At 43.5% G+C, this 21,160-nt stretch overlaps 1 protein-coding gene across 1 annotated transcript; it reads left to right on the top strand.

Moving 5' to 3' along the window:
• Positions 1 to 16,648: 16,648 nt before the first annotated feature.
• Pcsk1n (proprotein convertase subtilisin/kexin type 1 inhibitor) lies at positions 16,649 to 20,425 on the top strand. The gene is made up of 3 exons (XM_047536519.1): positions 16,649 to 16,861; positions 19,199 to 19,671; positions 20,078 to 20,425. Exons 1-3 carry the CDS (start codon positions 16,748 to 16,750, stop codon positions 20,274 to 20,276), a joined length of 786 nt encoding a protein of 261 aa, XP_047392475.1. The 5' UTR covers positions 16,649 to 16,747; the 3' UTR covers positions 20,277 to 20,425.
• Positions 20,426 to 21,160: the final 735 nt, after the last annotated feature.

Genomic DNA, 21,160 nt, shown 5'->3' with positions numbered 1-21,160 from the left:
TTATTATTAAGTTGCTTAGGGCCTTGCTAAGTTGCTGAGGCTGGCCTCAAAATTTTGGTCCTCCTGCCTCACCCTCCTCAACTGCTGAGATTACAAGTGAATACCACTGAACCTGGCTCAAAATTCTCCTTTTAGCTGGGCGTCGTGGCACCCACCTATAATCCCAGTAGCTCAGGAGGTCGAGGCAGGAGTATCTCGAGTTCAAATCCAGCCTCAGCAACTTATTGAGGCTCTAAGCAACTTTGTGAGACCCTGTCTCAAAAAAAAAAATTTAAAACACCTAGGGAAGTGTCTTAGTGGTTAAGCACCCCTGGGTTTAATCCCAAGTACCAGCACCCAAAATTCTCCTTGTATACTAAACCCACTCCTGTGATAATGGCAATAGTCCATTCACTCTGCCCTTTGGCCTAATCACCTCTCATTAGGCCCTCTTATTGTCCAAGGCTGTTGGATTGGGGATTAAGTTTCCAACGTAGTGCTTCTGGGGCATATGCAAACCGTAGCATTCTGCCTCTGACCCCCAAAGTTCTTCTAACATGCAAAATACATTTTCATATCTTAATGACCCTCAAAAAATTTTTTTTTGGTTTGCTAGTGGGGATGGAACCCAGGACCTCACACACATTAAGCAGGTGCTCTACCACCAAGCTACATCCACATTTTAGCTCCCCAAACTTTAAATCATTCCAACAGCAACTCAAGAGGCAAATTTCCCTTTAGCTATGAGCCTATGGATCGAAATGTTATCTGTTTCCATAGTAAAATGGTGGGGCAAGTATAGGATAGATATTCCCATTCCAAATGAGAGCAACAGGAAAGAAGAAAGGGGAAACAGGTCCCAAGGAAACCAACGTTAAATCTGAAGACTAGGGACTGGGATTGTGGCTCAGTGGCAGAGCGCTTGCCTAGCATGCGTTAGGCACTGGGTTCCATCCTCAGCACCACATAAAAATAAACAAAATAAAGGCATTGTGTCCATCTACAACTAAAACAAAAAAAATTAAAAAAAAAAAAACTGAAGACTACAGAATAGTGGGCCATTTGTGTCCCACACCTGTAATCCCAGTGACTTGGGAGGCTGAGGCAGGATGAACTTGAGTTCAAAGCCAGTTTCAGCAACTTAGAGAGACCTTAAGGAACTCAGTGAGACCCTGTCTCAAAATTAAAAAAAAAAAAAAAAAAACAACGGGCTGGGGATGTGGCTCAGTTTTTAAGTGCCCCTGGGTTCAATCCCCACCCCCCAACCAAAAACAACAACAACAAAAAGACTACAGAATAATTCTTTTTTTTTTTTGTACGGAGGGTCAAACCCAGGGGCACTTACCCACTGAGCCTCATCCCCAGCTCTTTTTTGTATTTTGTTTAGAGACAGGGTCTCATTGAGTTGCTTAGGGCCTTGCTAAGTTGCTGAAGCTGGCTTTAAACTCATGATCCTCCTGTCTCAGCCTTCTGAGCCTCTGGGATTACAGGTGTGTGCCACCATGCCTGGCTCTACAAAATAATCTTTGAGTCTATGTGCAGCCTTCTGGACACACTGGGGCAGCACTACTCCCGTGACATTTCTGGGCCCAGTATAGGTTTGGAGTCTTCATTTTTTTTTCTTATTGGCCATGCTGAGGATCAAACGTCACATATGCTAGGCAACATGCTACCACTGAGTTATATCCCCAGGCTAGGGTGGCAGTTTTAAACCTGCAACTCTCCAAGATTGGCATTGCACACTGATGACTTCAGTTTGGGGGTCTCAGCATAACACCACTGTCAACAACTTCACTAGGTCTAGTGGGGACTCTCAGTGTTAGCTCTGACCCCACAACTTTGTTGTTGTTGTTTTTTCTCAAGATTGCTTTGGCTATTCTGTGTCTTTTGTGGCCACATTTGAATTCTAGGACTGTTTTCTCTACATTTGTAAAAATAACATTGGGGGGCGCCAGTGGTGTGGTTTAGTGGTAAAGCACTTGCCAGTATGTGAGGCCCTGGGTTTGATCCCAGCTCAGGATTTTAATAGATATGGCATTGCAACATTGAAGCTATAGATCACTTTGGATGGTATGGACATTTTAACAATAAATTTTAAGTCTTTCAATCCATGAACTCAGGATGTCTCTATTTTTCTTTCTTTCTTTTCTTTCTTTCTTTCTTTCTTTCTTTCTTTCTTTCTTTCTTTCTTTCTTTCTTCCTTTCTTCCTTTCTTCCTTTCTTCCTTTCTTCCTTTCCCTTTCCTTTCCCTTTCCTTTCCCTTTCCTTTCCCTTTCCTTTCCCTTTCCTTTCCCTTTCCCTTTCCCTTTCCCTTTCCCTTTCCCTTTCCCTTTCTTTCATTCTTGTACTGCAATTGAACACAGGGGAACTTTACTCTGGAGCTACATCCCCAGCCATTTTCTATTTTATTTCGAGGTAGGATCTCAATAAGTTGCCCAGGCTGGCCTTGAATTTGTTATTCCCTACCCTCAGGCTCCTGAGTTGCTAGGATTACAGGTATGAGCCATCGTGCCTGATTCTTTAATTTCTCTCATTAATGTTTTATCCTCCACATTTTTATTGGTGCATTATAGTTGTAGATAATATTGGGTCATTAATGTTCTGCAGGTTTTGGCATACACATTTTTCATTTCCTTGGTTGAGTTTATTCCTAAGTATTTTATCCTTTCTGATGCTATTATATATAGGATTAATTTCATAATTTTCTTTTCAGATAATTTGTTGTTAGTGCATCAAAATGTAACTGATTTTTTATGTTGATTTCATAGGATTTTTAAGGGACTTTTGTTTTTTGCAATATGGGAATTAGAAGCCAGGCCTCAAACATCCTAGGCAAGTGCTATACACTGATCTACATCTTCAGCCCCATTTTGTAGGATCTTGAAGTGTTATCTGCATTCTCATGTTCATTGCAGCATTATTCATAATAATACATGGAGGGAGAAAAACTGATGGCCATCAAAAGATGCATGAATAAAGAAAATGTGGTGTATATATAAACACAATGGAATACTATTCAACCTTTAAAAAGAATAAAGTCCAGGGCTGGTGGTGGGTCACTCCTGGCATGTGCAAGGTCCTGGGTTCTATCACCAGCACTGCAGAAAAAAAAGGAAGAAAAAGAAGGAAACCTTACAATTTGGGACAACATGGATGATCCCCACCACTGCAAAAATAAATAAATAAGAGAGGTTTTATTTTGTCTCATGATTTTTTTTTTTTTTTTGCGGTGCTGGGGATTGAACCAGGGCCTTTTGCTTGTGAGGCAAGCACTCTACCAACTGAGCTATGTCCCCAGCCCATGATATTTTTTTTTAATTTCATTTTTTTAGCACTGAGGATTGAACCCAGGGATGCTCTATCACTGGGCTACATTCCTTGTTCTTTTCATTTTTAATTTTGAGACGGGGGTCTCACTAACTGCCAAAACTGGCCTCAAACTTGCAATCTTCCTGCCTTAGCCTCCATGTAGCTGGCATTACATGAGTGTACCACTGCACTTGACTTGTCTCATGGTTGTGGAGAGCTCGGTTCATGGTCATGGTTCTGCCATTTTGGACCTATGGCAAAACAGTGCATCATGGTGGGAGCACAGGGCAGAGGAAACTGCTCACTTCACTGGTGGCCAGGAAGCAGAGAGAGACAGGAAGGTGCTGGGGTCCCAGTATCCACTTTAAGGGCATGCCCCAATGACCTAACTTCCTTTCACTAGGCCCCCAGCTGGAGGGTTGTAGTTTTATTTGTCTCTAATGATTACCCTGAATAGACAGGATAAATTGGTGTGTATCAGGTAGCAACAATTATCCTAGTGGGGCATAGTCTTGGTTGATAGTATATGTCTTGGGGCTGGGATGTAGCTGGGTGCAGAGCACTTACCTAGTATGTGTGAGGCCCTGGATTTCATCTCCAGCACCCCCCCAAAAAAAACCTCATATGTATTATTTATTACATCATGAAAAAGCTATTTTGTATCCCTCATGGAGGGCAGATGTCTTAAGTGGAAATAAACAAGAGCGGCAAAACAGTCTGGAAGGTCTGAAGAGAACAAAGTGCCCCAACATTGCAGCCCATTCCCAATAGATAAGGTCTTGTTGATGGGGTTGCAAAGAACTCAGAAGAAGCAGTTTATGAGGCCAAGGTCCAGTTTTCAGAAGATCAAGTTTCGGTAGCAATAATTTTTTGAGGGAAATGGAAGTACCAGAAGGGACTTATGGGAAAAAAGTTACTGTCTAAGGTATTTTATTTATTTCAATATTAAGTTTTGAGACGAAGCCTCACTATGTTCCCCAGTTTGTTAGAACTCCTAACCTCAAGCAGTCCTTCTGCCTCAGCCTCCCAAGTAGCTGGGACTACAGGCACAGATCATTGTGCCCAACATTTGAGGTATTTAAAAGAACAGCTATTAAGCCAGATGCAGTGGCACATGCCTGTATTCCCAACAGCTCAGGAGGCTGAGGCAGGAGGATGGAGAGTTCTAAGCCAACCTCAGCAAAAGTGAGGCACTAAGCAACTCAGTGAGACCCTGTTTCTAAATGAAATACAAAATAGTGCTGGGGATGTTGCTCAGTGGTTGAGTGCCACTGGGTTCAGTCCCTAGTATCCGCCCCCTTGAAAAGAGAACAGCTATTGTTTTTGTCACTTTCAGGTGTGTGTGTGTGTGTGTGTGTGTGTGTGTGAGAGAGAGAGAGAGGGAGAGAGAGAGAGAGAGATCCACCAAATTCAGAGCAGCCATAGTTATGCAGCCATGGTATGAGAAAACACACAAGAGATTTTTTTCCCCTTAAATGACAGAAAGAGTCAAAAATAATAGGGTGCTTGCAACTCAGGAGGCCAAGGCAGGATTGCTAGTTCCAGGCTGCACTCAGCAACTTAGTGAGACCTTGTCTCAAAAAAATAAAAAATAAAAAGAACTGGGGATGTAGCTCAGTGGTAGAGTGCCCCTGAGTTCGATCTCCAGTGCCCCCCACCAAAACAAAACAAAACAAAACAAAACCCGTAATAGGTTGAAAACTGAGATATTTCAATTGGTTCCTAGAGGTTATCAGGGTAACTAATAGTCCAACTTCATAGTGCATTAAAAGGGGACTGAAGAACCAGAACATCAATCTCTTTCTGTTTTCTGGGTAGAATCTGCCCACCCCTGCAGTTACCAGCTTCTGGAGAATTTCTATGAATCCTGTTTGAAGAGCAGATTCTTTTCCCTTTGATTATGCAGGGTGTGTTTAGGCAGGGTATTTTGGAAATGCAACTTGAAACCTGGGAGGCTTTTGGGAACATCATATGAATCTCCAGGTAAGTGTTATGTCCCATTGGCTTGTAATACTGTAGAAGCTAGGATTCGAAGGGAAATTCCAAAACCCACCGGGCGGGGCAGGGGGTTGGTCAATTTTAACATAGAAGCAATTAACTAGGGGAGGTCCCTGGTAGGGTTAAATCCTACTGCCATCCAGGCTAAGGGCAATATTCTTTGTCTCTGGAAGTTAGCAGCTTTCTTTTCTCTCTCTCTCTTTCTTTCTTTCATTCTTTCTCTCTCTCTCTCTTTTTTTTTTTTCTTCCCCAGGGATTAGGGATTGAACCCAGGGGCACTCAACCACTGAGTCACATCCCCATCCTATATTGAAGTTGCTTAGGCTGGCCTGGAACTTGTCATCCTCCTGCCTCAGCCTACCAAATGCTAGGATTACAGGAGTGAACACCCATGCAGAGCAATTTTTAGTTTTACTTTCTCTATCATCCTTTAAAAAATTGTTTATTTAAAAATGTTAAAATATACATAACAAAATGTACCATTGAAACCATTCTGAGTACACAGAACAAAAACCAAACTTAGTTCCTCCTATACTATCACGGAAGACTTATGAACAAATGTGTGTGGGATTTTCCATACACACCAAGCAAGCAAGCAAGCAATTCTGCCAGAGACAGGTGGGTGTTCTGTAAATTCAATTCCATTCTCACACTCTCTCCCTGGAGATAGGATCAGATCCTACTGGTTGTGAGCTCAGCCCCACAAGACTGCTTCCCACTTCCTATGCCAATCACAAGGTCCTGACTGTTTTACCTGAGCTTCCTGTTTTTGTTTTTGTTTTAGGGGGAGAATGGAACCCCTAGGACCTTGTGCATGCCTGGCAAGCACTTTACCATTGACTGAGGGCTACTGGCCCTATAAATCAAGGAACCCAGGATCCCCTCCTCAGGTTCAATTAATGGGCTAGAGCAATTCAGAACTCAGGGAAATACTTTACTTACGCTTACCCTTTTATTATAAAGGATATTACAAAGCACACTAAGAGCAGATGAAGAGGACTGGGGTTGTGGCTCAGTGGTAGAGCGCTTGCCTAGCACATGTGAGGCACTGGATTTGATCCTCAGCATTGCATAAAAATAAATAAATAAAATAAAGATGTTGTCCACCTTCAACTAGGAAATAATATTTAAAAAAGAACAGATGAGGAGATGGGTAGAACAAGCACCGTGCCCCACCACAGAGCATCTCAGTTTCCATGCACTCTCCAGGAGCATTATTCTCAGAAACCTCCTCTGTTCAGCTACTCAGAACATCTCTGCATCCAGTCATTTTAGGTTTTTATGAAGGTTTCATTAGATGGCAATGATTTATTAAATTATTAGCCATTGATGACTAAGTTAACCTTCATCCCCCATCCCCTTCCCAGAGGTTGGGGGTAGGGCTGAAACTCCTAATTCTCTAATCCTGCCTTGGTGTTTCCTGTTACCAGCCCCCATCCTGAAGCTACTTAGGGGATGGCCAGCCAGCAGTCAGTCATTAGCATACAAAAAGATACCTATCATTTTGAATATTCCAGGGATTTTAGGAGTTGTATGTCAGGAGATGGGACAAAGACCAAATACCAATTTTGGAAAATCACAACCATTTTGCAGTATAGAGTTCAGTAGCATGGAGCACATTTACATTGTTAGGCAACCTACACCACCATCCATCTCCAGAACTCTTTTTTAAAAAAAATAATTAATTTATTTGTGGTGGTGCTTGGGGGCAGAACCCAGGGCCTGGTGCATGCTATGCAAGAGCTTTGCCGCTGAGTTGCACCCCCAGCTTCTCAGAACTCTTTTATTTTGCAAAACAAAATCCTCCATACCCATTAAACAACTCCCCATTCCCTCCTCCCCCAACCCCAGCAAGCACCACACTACTTTGTCTCTGTGAATCTGACTACCCTGAGGACCTCATTTTGAATGCAATCCCACAGTATTTGTTCTTTTGTCCCTGGCTTATTTTCATTTAGCTTAATGTCTTCAAGGATTGTCCGTGTTGTAGCATATGTGAGATTTTCCTTCCTTTTTAAGGCTGAATAATATCCCATGGTGTGAATATAAAACATTTTGCTTATTTGCTCATATCTCACATTGGACACAGATTCCTCTACATTTTGTAAATAATCATGCTATAAAAGGGACAAACAAGGGCTGGGGTTGCAGCTCAGTGGTAGAGCACTTACCTAGCACATGCAAGGCACTGGGTTCGATCCTCAGCGCCACATAAAAATAAATCAATAAATAAAGGTATTGTGTCCATCTACAACTAAAGATTTTTTTTAAAAGGGGCATACAAATAATCTCTTCAGGGAGCCTAGGGAAATAGCTCAGTGGTAGAAGGCTTGTCTAGTATGCACAAGATCCTGGGTTCCATACCTGGCCATTAAATAAATAAATAAATAAATAAATAGATGATTTCTATTTATATATTTACATTATACTATTTATGTATTTATATTTAAACATTTATATTTATATATAAATATATGTTTATGTAAATTATATATATTTACTCTTGGGACTCAGAAAACAATACCGCAAAGACCAGTGCTTGAACTGCTTGAACTGCTGGGGCCTTTAGAACCCGTCTTCCCATCCAGGTCCCTCTGACCTTTCCAGGTTTTTACTGGAAAGTTCTGCTCCCAGGGAAGAAATAGGCTTCCTGCAAATTTCCCTTGTCTGCTTAAAGTCTGGACCCCCAAGGAAGAAAACAATTAGCTCTGGTCCCATCCCTGAGCTTCCATTCACCGAACTCATTTCACAGGAAGAGACTGAAGTCTGTCAACACACCAGTTCAGACTTTTGTCACATGCCATTGTCCTTGATTTCGATCCTATAGAGAATCATTTCGATTCTATAGAGAATCATTTACAAACCATTGTCCCTCCTTGTGGGCCAAACAGACTTTGTCCCAGGCCATTGTACGTTCTGAAAACCCATTGAAATACCCTAAAAATCATTTACAGTTCCCCTGACATTCCCTATTCCCCCTTCCCCTATAAAAAAGGGCTATAGCCATCCAAATAATTTTGATCCCTCATGTAATCAGTCTTGTGATTTTCCCCCACGCTGTGATTTTTCTCCCTTTGTGTGTTAATAAATCTGCATGCCCTTTTCTCCTAGTTGATCTTTATTTCAGTGAACCTTCACATGGTAGAGGAAATTTTCCTTCACCTTGACAATACTCAGAAGTGGAATGATGGATCATATTAGTTTTTCTTTTATAATAGGAACTACCTATCACACAATTCAAACAAGGATAGTTGAGGGAGTCTCTGGCAGGTCTGTGAAGGGGTGGAGAGCTTGCTAACACAGGTAAGCAATCACAGCGCTCTTCATTCAGGTAATTCCAGCAGGGGCGGAGGGATGGTCAGAGTGTTGCAGCAACGTGGAATGATGTGTGAAGGAAATCCAACAATATTTCATATGCTGTGCTTGGATACAGGGTCTAACTGAAAACAACGCAATAAATCTCTGATGTTTCCAATGTGATTTAGTCCATTGAACTAATACTTGTTCAGACTTTAGAAAACAAGCACATTTCTGGAATGCTGGAAACAAATATTTTTGCAGACAGTTCTTCTAGCAATGTTTGTGTTTTTGTATTATGATCAAGCTTCTTTTGTTTATTTTATATATATATTTTTGGTTCTGGGGATTGAACTCAGGGGCACCTAACCACTGAGCCACATCCCCAGCCTTTTTTATTTTTTATGTAGAGATAGGGTCTCATAAGTTGCTTAAATCCTCACCAAGTTGCTGAGCCTGTTTTGAACATGTAAACCTCCTTCATCAGCCTCTGAGCTTCTGGGATTACAGGTGTGCACCATCATGCCTAACTGAGCGAGCTTCTTTTAACACAAAAAGTTCATAGTCATTAAAATATAATTATGAAGGCTGATTTTGCTGCTCGGTGGTAGAGTGGTAGAATGTGTAGCACTTGCCTAATGTGTAAGGGACCCTAGGTTCCATCCTCAGCAGCAGCAGGAGAAGGAGGAAGAGGAAGAAGAAAGTGGGGGAGGGGGAACGGTACTCATCCGGGAAGATAACAATTTAGTCATTTTGTAGTAAAAAGACCCAAATTCTTTACTCCATTGTACATTTATTTACATTATTTATCATAATAACTTCTAGTAGAGATTATTTTTTGCAGTGCTGAGAATTGAACCAGAGACTTGTGCATGCTGGGTAAGCACTCTACTCCAGTAGAAAATTTATTAACATAATTGCATATGTAGCTAGTGATACATATAAATATAAACATACACATAAGTAACCAATCTTAAGGTTTTGACTACACTTTCAAAACAGAGCCCAGTGTGGTGGTTCACATCTGTAATCCCAATGACTCCAGAGACTGAAGCCAGAGGATTACAAAATTGCCAACCCTGGGCAGATCAGTGAGACTTTGTCTTCAAAGAAAAAAATTAAAAAGGCCGTGGGGTGTAGTTCAGTGGTAGGGCACCTGGATTCCATCCCCGGTACCACACACAACAAGTCAAGAAATCCTTAAGGTTTAAAGAGTCTAGTTTCATGCTAAAAATCTTTTTGATCTTAGAATTAAGGACTTCTCTTTTTATTTCATCATGCTTATAATGGAGGATATTATTTTAATGAACATCTCAGTGTTCACAATTTTTAAAATAAACAGGCACACATACAAACTGGTAGTTCTTTCTTTCAGACATTTCCCTCCCCCTCCTTCCCTCCCTCCCTCTCTTCCTTCCAAGGGTCTCAGACTGCTAGGGCTCAAGGGGTCCTCCTCTAGGCACCTGCTACTGCACCTGCCACTGCACCTGCCTGCAGGTGTTTTTTTGTTTGTTTGTTTGCTCAGTGCTGTGGATCAAATCCAGGGCTTGAGGCATGTTAGGCAAGAGATCTATTACTGAGAAACACCCCCAGCCTAAAGAAATTAGATAATGTTTAAAGTTTCCCAGGACAGGGAGAGATGCAGAGAAAAGAAGGAGAAAGAGCTGGCTTCAAACAAACATGAAATTATTACCATTAAAGATGAGTTATAGGGCTGGGGAGATAGCTCAGTTGGTAGAGTGCTTGCCTTGCAAGCACAAGGCCCTGGGTTCAATCCCAAGCACCGCAAAAAAAAAAAAAGATGAGTTATAGCTGGGCATGTTGATGAACACCTGTAATCCCAGTGACTCAGGAGGCTGAGGCAGGAGGATAGAGAGTTCAAACCCAGCCTCAGCAATTTAGTGAGGCGCTAAGCAGACCTTGTCTCCAATGAAATATAAAAAAGGGTTGGAGATGTGGCTCAGTGATTGAGCTCCCCTGAGTTCAATCCCCTGGTACAAGAAAAAAGAAAGGTGAGTTATATTTCCTCTGGAAGGGGATGGGAGGAATTTTAGTTGCAGGAAACAAAATTTAACTAAAAATATACAAAAGGGTTCCCATGTTTTTCTTATTGATTTCTTAAAGCACAAATCTTTTTTTTTTTTTTTTTTTTGCGGTACTGGGAATCAAACTCAGGGCCTTGTGCTTGCAAGGCAAGCACTCTACCAGCTGAGCTATCTCCCCAGCCCCATGAATCTTTTATATTCTGTTTGTTTAACCTCTTGTTATTTCAGACATGAGCACATGTCATTTTCAAGCCTAGTATATCTGTGAACTTACTGCATGAGGTCTTTCATTAAATGGAAGTCGTATTTTCATATGTTTTGGTGCATAATAGGAACAACAAACAGAAGTCATAAATTTTTTTTGCAGTATTGGGAATTGAACTGAGGGTCCTCTTGCATGCTAGGTAAGCACACTATTATTGGGTTATATTCCCAGGCCAGAAATCATAATTTGTGTGTGTGTGTGTGTGTGTTTTGTTTTGCTGAGATTTTAATAGTTTATTTCTTTTCTTCTTTTTGGTCTTTGAGATTTCCCTATTCATCCCTATTATAACATTTTGTACAATCAAAACTTAAGCACTTATCCCCAGAGTAGCAGATCTAATTTACAATATGCATAGAAATTATCTAGGGAGTTTGTTAAAATCTCCCAGCCTCAACCACTCGCTAAACGCTTGATTCTCTAGCTCCACATGGGCCTAGAGGTCTGCAATTTAAGAGGTTCCAGGAGATAATTCGTTGCAGAAAGTCTGAGCACGTACTTTGAGAAATTTTACCTAAAGAATTTGAGAGGCACCTATTGTATACCTTTGGTATACATATTCTCATATTGTGTTCTGTAATTCCTATTTCATTTTTCTGTCCCTCAGTCAACAATCGTGATAAGTTCCTTAAGGGCAGAGACAAATCTGATGTACATATACATATATATATATATATATATATATAATTATATATATATATAATTATATATATATATATATATAATTTTTTTCCCTTGGGAGGGGAGAGGGTGCGTGCTGGGGATGGAACCAGGGCTTCATGCGTGCTAAGCACATGCTTTACCACGGAGGTACACCCCAGCCCTGATGCTCATATTCGAATTCTTGAATCCTTGCACAATTACTGGTTGTTGCCTGAATGCAAGAATAAAAATAGTTGAAGTGCCAGAGGATGAACATTAACACGTTGAAGCATTTTAAGTTAACACTATAATCAGGAAAAGAAACTATTTAACCAATAGAAATCCTGTATGTCACAAAATCCTAAAATGAAGGAGTTTTGACTGTACAATATATAAATGTATATATATTGTATATGTTTATAAATACACATATACACATTATATTGTGTACTGGGATTGAACCCAGGAGTGCTTTACCCCTGATCTACATCCCCAGCCCTTTTTTTCTTTTTTTTTTTTTTTTGAGCAGGTCTTGCTAAATTGCCCAGGCTGGCCTTGAACTTGGTATCCTTCTGCCTCAGCCTCCCCAGTAGCTGCTATTAAAGGCACATGCTGCTGCACCACAGCACCCAGTGATGGTACACACTTCAATACTCATAGTAATTCCCCATTTTCTACACTCACCATAGTCAGAAATCATAAATTTTGATGTGCACATTGTCACCCACATTCTTTTGTGGTTGCTGCTTTTAAAGTTTTGTTTGAACCAGACATGGTGCCATATGCCTGTAATCCCAGCAGCTACAGACAGAGTTTGAGGCAGGAGAATGCCAAGTTCAAAATGAGCTTTGGCAACGTAGCGAGACCCTGCCTCAAAATAAAATAAAATAAAACAATGTGGGGAATGTGTCTCCGTGGTTAAGTACCAAAACAAAATTTTTTTGTTTGAGAAGTCCTTTCCCATCCCTAGATTACATAGTGTATTTTATTCTATTGATTTGTGTTTTTGTCCTTTTACCTTAAGGTCTTCAATGGACCTTCAGTTATTGTTTGTATATTATGTGAGGTAGTTTATTTCCCTCTAGTTTTCCTAACATCTACCTTTTTGACCTTGTAACTTAAAGGCAAAAATCTACCTTTTTTACTTCTCTTTTTCAGAATTGATTTAGCTCTTCAAAGACCTTTATTTTTATGTATATACTTATGTATTTGTTGACATCTAAGTCATTTACTATAAAGTTCAACCTTGTTTTTTTGTGTGTGTGTACCAGAGATTGAACCCAGGAATGCTTAAACATGGAGGAACATTCCCAGTGCTTTTCAAATTTTTTTGTTTGAGACAGGATCTCTATATGTTGCTTAGTGCCTCCCTAAGTTGCTGAGGCTGACTTTGAACCTGTGTTCCTCCTGACTCAGCCTCCAGAGTCACTGGGATTACAGACGTGTGCTATCATGCCTCAGCTAAAGTTCAACATTTAAAAAAATTTAGTTGTAGGTGGACACAATGCCTTTATTTATTTTTTCTTTTTTTTTTTTTTTTCGGTACTGGGGATCGAACTCAGGGCCTTGTGCTTGCGAGGCAAGCACTCTACCAGCTGAGCTATCTCCCCAGCCCCCCTTTATTTTATTTTATGTGGTGCTGAGGATCGAACCCAGGGCCTCACATATGCTAGGTGAGTACGCTACCACTGAGCCACAACCCCAGCCCAAGCTGCAACCCCAGCCCTCAACATTTTTTAAATATTTGTTTTTCATTGCAGATGGATATAATACCTTTATTTTATTTATTTATTTTATGTGGTGCTGAGGATCAAACCCAGTGCTCACACATGCTAGGAAAGTGCTCTACCACTGAGTCAAAACTTTAGCATTCAACATTTAAAGTATGCAATTTATGGTTTTTAGTATATTTATGAAGTTATGAAGCCTCATCAGTATCTAACCAGAACATTTTCATCATCTCAAAACAAACCTTGTGCCCATTAGCAGTTATTCTTCATTCTATTTCCCTCTCTTACCAAACCCTGGCAACCACTAATCAAGTTTCTATCTCCATGGATTAGACTATTCTGGACATTTCACATAAATAGAATCAGGCCTTGTGTGACTTTTGTGTTTGGCTTCTTTAAGCACGTTTCCAAGGTTCCTCCACGTTGTAGCATGTATTAGTACTTTATTCCCTTTTATGACCAAGTGATATTCCATTATATGGATATACCTCACTTTGTTTTGTTTCTGTTTTTGTAATACTTGGAATTGAATTCAGGGTCTTATGCACACTAGGTAAGAAATGTACTACTGAGTTATATCCCCAACCCCTTTTGCTCTTTTATTTTGAGACAGTGTCTAAATTGCCAAGACTGTCCTGAACTTGTGATCCTCCTGCCTCAGGCTTCCAATTTCCTGGAATTATAGACACATGCCACTGTGCTCAGTCTCATTTTTTTTATCCGGTAATTAATTAATGGACATTTGGGTTGCTTCCACTTTTGGATATTATTATTATTATTATTATTTTTTGGGGGGTGCTGGGGATCGAACCCAGGGCCTTGTGCTTACAAGGCAAGCACTCTACCGACTGAGCTATCTCTCCAGCCCCTGGATATTATTCATAATGATGATTTCAACATTCATGTACAAATTTTTGTGTGGACTCATATACATTTGAAAATAATTTTTTTTGACCTTAAAATACTCAGCAAGAATTTAAATTGAGCATGTATCAAAATTAATATTTATTTAGAAATAATTTAAATCTTCACCATGTGGTCAGAAACAGTGGTGTATACCTGTAGTCTGGGCTACTTGGGAAGCTGAAATGAGGATTCTTTGAGTTTGGAGCCAGCCTGGATAGCATATCAAGATCCTGTCTCAAAAGCATTTTTTTTTTTTTTTGGTACTAGGGATTGACACAGGACTGCTTAACCCCTGAGCAACATCCCCAGTCATTTTTATTTTTCATTTGAAACAAGGTCTTGCTAAGTTGCTTAGGGTCTCATTAAGTTGCTGAGGTTGGCTTTGAACTTGCAATCCCCCTGTCTCAGCCTCTAGAGTTGCTGGGATAATAGCCATGTGCCAACACACCCAACCTCAAAAATTTTTTCATAATATTTAGTAGTCTCTTCAATATCATGAAATGTGCCTTCATTTATTCAAATCATGTTTTATACATTTCTTATGTTTTAAACTTTTCTTCATAAAGGATCATTTACTAGTTTTCTTTTGCTGTATGACAATATTAACACAAACCCTAAGCTTTAAAACTACATTCTGGGCCAGGATATGGCTCAGCAGTAGAGTACTAGCATGCTGGGTGCCCTGGGTTACATTCTCAGCACCACAAATAAGCAGACAATACATACAACAAACATCTCAGTTTTGTGGTCAGGAATCAGGTGTAGTTTAGCTGGGTTTTCTGCTTAGGGTCTCACAAGCTGAAATCCAGGTGCTAACTAGGGCTCCTGTGTCATCTGAGGCTTGACTGGGGAAGGATCCACTTCAAGCTCACTCAGTTTGTTGGCAGAATTCAGTTTCTTGCGGTAATAGAACTGAGAGCTTCAGTCTCTGTAGAATTGAGGACTTTAGTCTAGCTGGATATCAGCTGGAGGCCATCTCAGCACCTAGAGGTCAGCCCTCTAGTCTTTGCTACTTAAGGTTTCCTGAAGTAACCACTTGCTTTATCAAAGCCAGCAAGGAGTATAAGTCCCCTCACAAGATGATTCTTTCAACCTTATTTTTAAACCTAATCACCAACTTGCAAGCACATACATATAGTCAGTCATGATTGGTCATGAACACATTCAACAGCAAGGGATTATGCAAAGATATGATCACCAAAAGGTGGAGAGCATGGGAGCCACCATAAGTGTTTGTCCATTATATCATTCCTAGGTGTATTATCATCAGCTCCATAAGGGGATGTGAATAAGGATTTTCACTGTGTCTGTGTTTGTGATACTGAAGACATGAAGACAGAATCAATGGATTAGATAAATGTTCAACCACATGGGTGCATCTTTTTTTTTCTTCATTTATAATTTATGCCATGTCATCATATTTTGTCTTAATTCCAAAACAAAAATATATTTATTGTTTTATCTGATTCTAACATTCATTGTAACATTTTTTTCAGACAACAAAGTATAAAGGAGAAAGTGACAAATCATTGGTTATCTCCCCACCCAGAAATGACTACTGTCAATATTATTTTTTTCCTTATGGAATACACATACGTTTTATCAAAATCTTATTTCCTTTGATGTATCTTTTCTTTTTTATTTGGTGCTGGAGATTGAACCCAGAGCCTTGCGCATGCTAACTAAGCACATGCCCCAACACTGAGCTAAACCCTCAGCCCTGATGTATCGTTTTAAGTGGCTTGAAATTCTGGAACAATATAAGGATAAAATGTATGTATGTACCTGTTTATAGAAAAACAAGCATATACTGACAGTAAATTAAGACAGAGGCAGGAGGATGTTGGAGAGCTGAAGACAGAAAAATAGCCAGATAAGGAGAGACAGATGGGAAGAAGACATTGAAGGCAGCATAAGGACAGAAAAAATTCAGGGAGCCACGGAAAGATGAAGATACTGGCAAAGAGACAAGGAGAGGATGGAAAGGAGCATTTCTTGAGATCCTACTGAATATCATTCTTATTAAACCTTGAAAGTCAATCTAATATTGTGTTTATTAGAAACACCTTTAGTGCAGGTCAGGAGCTGAGCCTTAACATGGTGAACTGAGCTTGTCCATGGTCACTTCAGCTGCATGGAACCCATCTCTTTGTAAAGGCCTGGTCCACAGGACACAACCAATAGCTGTTTACCCAATAAACAAAGTCCATCTCCCCAAGGAGGCAGAGGTGGGGGCCAGCCCCCATTTGACTCCACTGAGTAAATTTTCCCTGTCTGTCTGCTAAGTCAACAGCAAGGTCTGTTGCCCTAGCAACTGCCCTCCAACTGCCATGGCAACCGCCAGCACAGGCTCCAGCTCTCCACCTTGCCCCTTGGGCATTTCCATGGCGATGCGCGGGATACAGAGGCTGCCAGAGCCCTCAGGATGCGCGTGCGTAGAGTGGCAGGACCGGGTGGGCAGGAGGGGGCCTGGCTCCTGGGCGTGCGCAGCCGCAGAGCACCGCAGCTGTGCCCGATAGCCCAGCACTGCGCACTTGCCAGCCTGTTCGCCCGTCCGGAGCCCGGCTCGCAGGGGCAGCATGGCGGGGTCGCCACTGCTCCGCGGGCCGCGGGCCGGGGGCGTCGGCCTTTTGGTGCTGCTGCTGCTGGGCCTTCTGCTGTTGCCCCCCGCGCTTTGCGCGCGGCCGGTAAAGGTGCGACCCCAGTCCGGAGCGGGGTGGGGGTGGGGAGAAGGATGCTGCGGGCGATGGTCGGTGCCACATCCTTGCTTGAGGCAGCTCTAGGGATGTGAGGAGATCGGCACGGGTGGTCTAGGCTTCAGCTGCTGGTACACGGGAAGGCCAGGCTGACACACCATAGACCCGATTGGGTCCCTGCGTGTGCGGGTGGCGTTTTCCTGGGCTCTGACAGCAGCCGCGCCCTGCCACCCCTCCGCATAACAGGCCAGGCCTTGTGTGGTCCCGCCCTCAGAATGTGGCACTGACCATGGCATTAGGGCAAATTTTGGCAGGGTGTGCAAGTATCAGTATGTGTGCGTGAGATGCGATGACAGTGATGTGGGGGTGTTGTTATTTTTAATCTGTGAATGTGTGTCCTTTGGTTTGACAGCTTCTGAGTGTCCTGTAAAGGTGTGAGTGTATAGCGTCTGTGATGCCAGGGTTGCTTCTGTGACTTGTGTGTGTGTGTGTGTACCCGATTGTTGCTTTCTCATTGACACCGCGTGTGTATTTGTGAATCCTTATGTGTGATGGCATGGCTTATGGGCGTGGCTTTCTGTGTTCTTGAGTGTGTCTGCATGATTTTGTTATTTCAGGAGTGGGCCCTGCCTCTCGGTGTGCACATTCCATCTTGGTTCTGCTGGACTGAGTGCCTGGGATTTTGTACTCATGTTCATGAACCTGTTTCTTTCTGCTTTGTGGAGCTGTGTCATCTCTGGGAGAGGAGCCATGATGTCTCTGCTGCATTGTGCCTTTAAGGGTGGTGCATGTCCTTGCACCTATGTGGCTTGGAGAGTGTAACCACATGAGCAAATGTGGATGTGAATGTGTGCTGTACTTTACATGTGGATGTAGCAGTGTTGGGTTGCATATGTGACATTTCAAGGGTTGTCATTTCATGAGAGAGGAGGGTGAGAGACAGAGAGGACTGTAATTACTGGGGAATAATTCCCCTGGGGCTGAGGGGTGGTGGGCACCAACCAGGAGCTCTTGGAGTTGCTTCATCCTCTAGCTTTTCACTGCTATCTGCATAAGGGTGGACGATTTTTTAAATCATTATCTATTTTTATATTTAACAATATAGCTAACATATGTAGAATTGTAAAGAATAATGATAAAATAACCCATTGTATACCTACTGCACAGCTTAAGAAATACAGTATGACCAGTAATAGAAGCCCCTGTGTGTCCCTCCCCTGGTATCTTTTCTCCCTCCATAATCATTATCCTGTATTTTTTGTCCATTGATTTCCTGTCCATTTTTATTTGTAGTGCATCACATATGTATATATCTCTAAACAATCTATTGTTTAGTTTTTCCTGCTTTTGTACATCATAAAAATGGAATAAGCTGGGCACCTGCCCCCTGGTAGTCACTAGGGGTCTCTAGAAAGTCCTTGTGTGCCTGGTATTCTCAGGCAGTCTGCAGTGGGATTCTGGAACTTGCCTTTATTTTTTCTTTCTTCTTTTTCGGTGCTAGGGGGTTGAACTCAAGCCCTTGCACGTGCTAGGCAAGTGCTCTACCACTGAGCTACACCCCCAGCCCAAACTTGCCTCTGCAAAAAAAACGTTGGCTCTACTTTGGTGGTGAGATTCATTCATATCGAGGGTGTGTGGTTATAATCCACTTAATTTTATTGCTGCATAATATTATGCCCTATCATGTTTCTATATGCATTCTCAATGTCAGTGGACCATTGGGTTGTTTCCAGTTCTTTTATTTCTCTTCTCCTTCCCCTCCCCCATCTGAGGATTAAGCCCAGGGGTGCTCCACCACTGAGCAACATACCCAGACCTTTTTTAAAATCTTTTTTTTTTATTCGTTCTAATATACCCAGCCCTTTTTAAAAAAATTGAAATAGATTCTAAGTTGCCTAGCCTCCACTTTTATGCTATTACAAAGTGCAGCTGTCATCTTTCACAAGCCTATGTCCAATAGTATATGTGCAAAATAGGTCATAGGATATGCACTTCCTTTTTGACCTTGCCTAACTGCTCTTCAAATTATTTTGCCAATTTAATTCCAACTAGGAAGTATGAGACCCGGTCTCCAGCCGCCCCCAAGGCAAGTTCTGGGAATCAGGAAGGCAGCACTAGGAAAGGGACAAGCGGTCTTTGGTGGTCTTAAGTGTGTCTGGAGATATTTGGTGGGTCCCTTGTGGCCTTGGAGGTGTTTGGATATTTGGGAGGACAGGTGGCTTGGTGAATATTTAAGGGTCCCCGAACCGCCCCCCCCCCCCCCGCCGCGCCAGGTGGAAGTCCCTGGCCTGATGGAGGCTGAACAAATCTTCTCCCCACCTCATCTTCCCGCAGGAGCCCCGCAGCCTGAGTGCAGCGTCGCCGCCCATGACTGAGGCTGGCACTCCCCGCCGCTTCCGTCGGTCAGTGCCCCGAGGAGAGGCGGCGGGTGCGGTGCAGGAGCTGGCGCGGGCGCTGGCGCACCTGCTGGAAGCGGAGCGGCAGGAGCGGGCGCGGGCCGAGGCTCAGGAGGCCGAGGATCAGCAGGCGCGCGTTTTGGCGCAGCTGCTGCGCGTCTGGGGCTCTCCCCGTGCCTCAGACCCGCAACTCGGCCTGGACGACGATCCCGATGCGCCCGCCGCGCAGCTCGCCCGCGCCTGCTTCGCGCTCGCCTTGACCCTGCAGCCCTCGCAGGCCCAGCTTGTTCCTGCGCCGGCACCTGCCGCTGCATTCCGACCCCGGCCTCCAGTCTATGATGACGGCCCCACTGGCCCAGATGCTGAGGACACTGGCGATGAGACGCCTGATGTGGACCCGGAGTTACTGAGGTGCTGGCAAGGGGAGGGTCGGGATGGGCGCCTGCCTGTAGGGAGAGCGAGGACTAGGGACTGTGGGGCCGCTTCATCCGTGAAGGCGAGAACATCTAAATCCTGGGGATGGGCAAGGGTCCTGGTGTCCTAGGAGGAGAACCCGGATCCTGAGTGTGGGGCGGAGATGCCTGGCTGGAGGGATAGTGTGGTAGGTTGACTTCTGGTCCTGGGCAGTTTCTGCCAGAAGAGGGAGGCGGGAGTCATAGTTTCTGGTATGGGAGGGGAGGCCTCTTGTCTCCTGAAAGCTCTGGGCCTGGGGACCCTTGGGTGAGGAGGGATGGGGCAGTCTGAGGTTACAGGGGTCCTGCGGCCACATTAGGGGACTTGCGGACACATCCTCATTGCATTCCTCTCGGTCTTTAAGGTACTTGCTGGGGCGGATCCTCACTGGAAGCCCAGAGCCTGAATCTGCGGCTGCTGCCCCGCGCCGCCTCCGCCGAGCTGCAGACCAGGATCTGGGCCCAGAAGTGCCGCCCGAAGGTGTTCTAGGGGCACTGCTGCGTGTGAAACGCCTGGAGAACCCCCAGCCCCAGGCGCCAGCGCGCCGTCTCCTGCCACCCTGAGCTCAGCCCACATCCTGTGTCCTGGAACCCAGAAGTGCCCCAGCCACCTGGACACAGGACTCACCCTGCCAGCACGTCGAGAACAGCTTACTCCTCCAACCCTGAGATCCCCTCCCCACCCCGCCCTATAATAAACAGGATCTGAAGCAGTTTCTGTGTGACTGGCAGTTGCTAGGGGCTACCCTAGACAGGGCAGAGGGACTCTTTTTTCCTGGGTTCTCCACTTTTAGACACACTGCCTACTGAGTCCGTGCTTCTATGTACTGAGTAGGGCAGTGTATATACTGCAGTATCCAATGGGATTCTGTGACCTGTGCAGCCCTGAGAGGCTTCAGTGGGCCTATGGAGATCCAAGCAGGCTGAGGGCCTGCACTAGTATCTCCTAGGGGTCGCTCTACTTGAGGGTCCAAAGGCAGTAGCTGGTTTGTGGTTACAGTCCTAGCACTGGCTATTTCCTCTTGCCCTGAAAATCAGCATTTTGTGTCCAAATATCACCTACTGCATAAGACCTCCTTGATCTCCCTGTCACTGGCTACCTTCACATATCTTTATAGCCTTCCACTACCTTGCCAGTGCCTTGTTTGCCTTTAAATCCCTTGTACCCAAAGCAGGGCCTGGCACACAGAGGGCTCCCCCAAATTTCTTTTTCCTTTTTTTTGGTACCAGGGATTGAACCCAGCAGTACTTAACCGGTGAGCCACATCCCCAGCCCCTTTTCTATTTCACTTAGAGACAGGGTCTCACTGAATTGCTTTATGGCCTCCCTACGTTGCTGAGGCTGGGTTTGAACTCACAATCCTCTTGTCTCGGCCTCCCAAGTTGCTGGGATAACAGGTGTGCACCACTGCACCCAGGCTGCCCCAAATTTCTTGAATGAAAGAATT

Source organism: Sciurus carolinensis, chromosome X (assembly GCF_902686445.1).
Source record: "Sciurus carolinensis chromosome X, mSciCar1.2, whole genome shotgun sequence".
Lineage (NCBI taxonomy): Eukaryota > Metazoa > Chordata > Mammalia > Rodentia > Sciuridae > Sciurus > Sciurus carolinensis.
Note: the sequence above shows the minus strand (reverse complement) of the source record. Positions and strands in the feature narration are given on the sequence as shown.

Bases quoted from the DNA above. Each gene is read 5' to 3' on its own strand.
- Pcsk1n (XM_047536519.1), top strand. From the start codon at position 16,748: ATGGCGGGGTCGCCACTGCTCCGCGGGCCGCGGGCCGGGGGCGTCGGC. The intron at 16,862-19,198 runs GTGCGACCCCAG...ATCTTCCCGCAG, and splicing joins TTTGCGCGCGGCCGGTAAAG to GAGCCCCGCAGCCTGAGTGC. The intron at 19,672-20,077 runs GTGCTGGCAAGG...TCGGTCTTTAAG, and splicing joins GTGGACCCGGAGTTACTGAG to GTACTTGCTGGGGCGGATCC.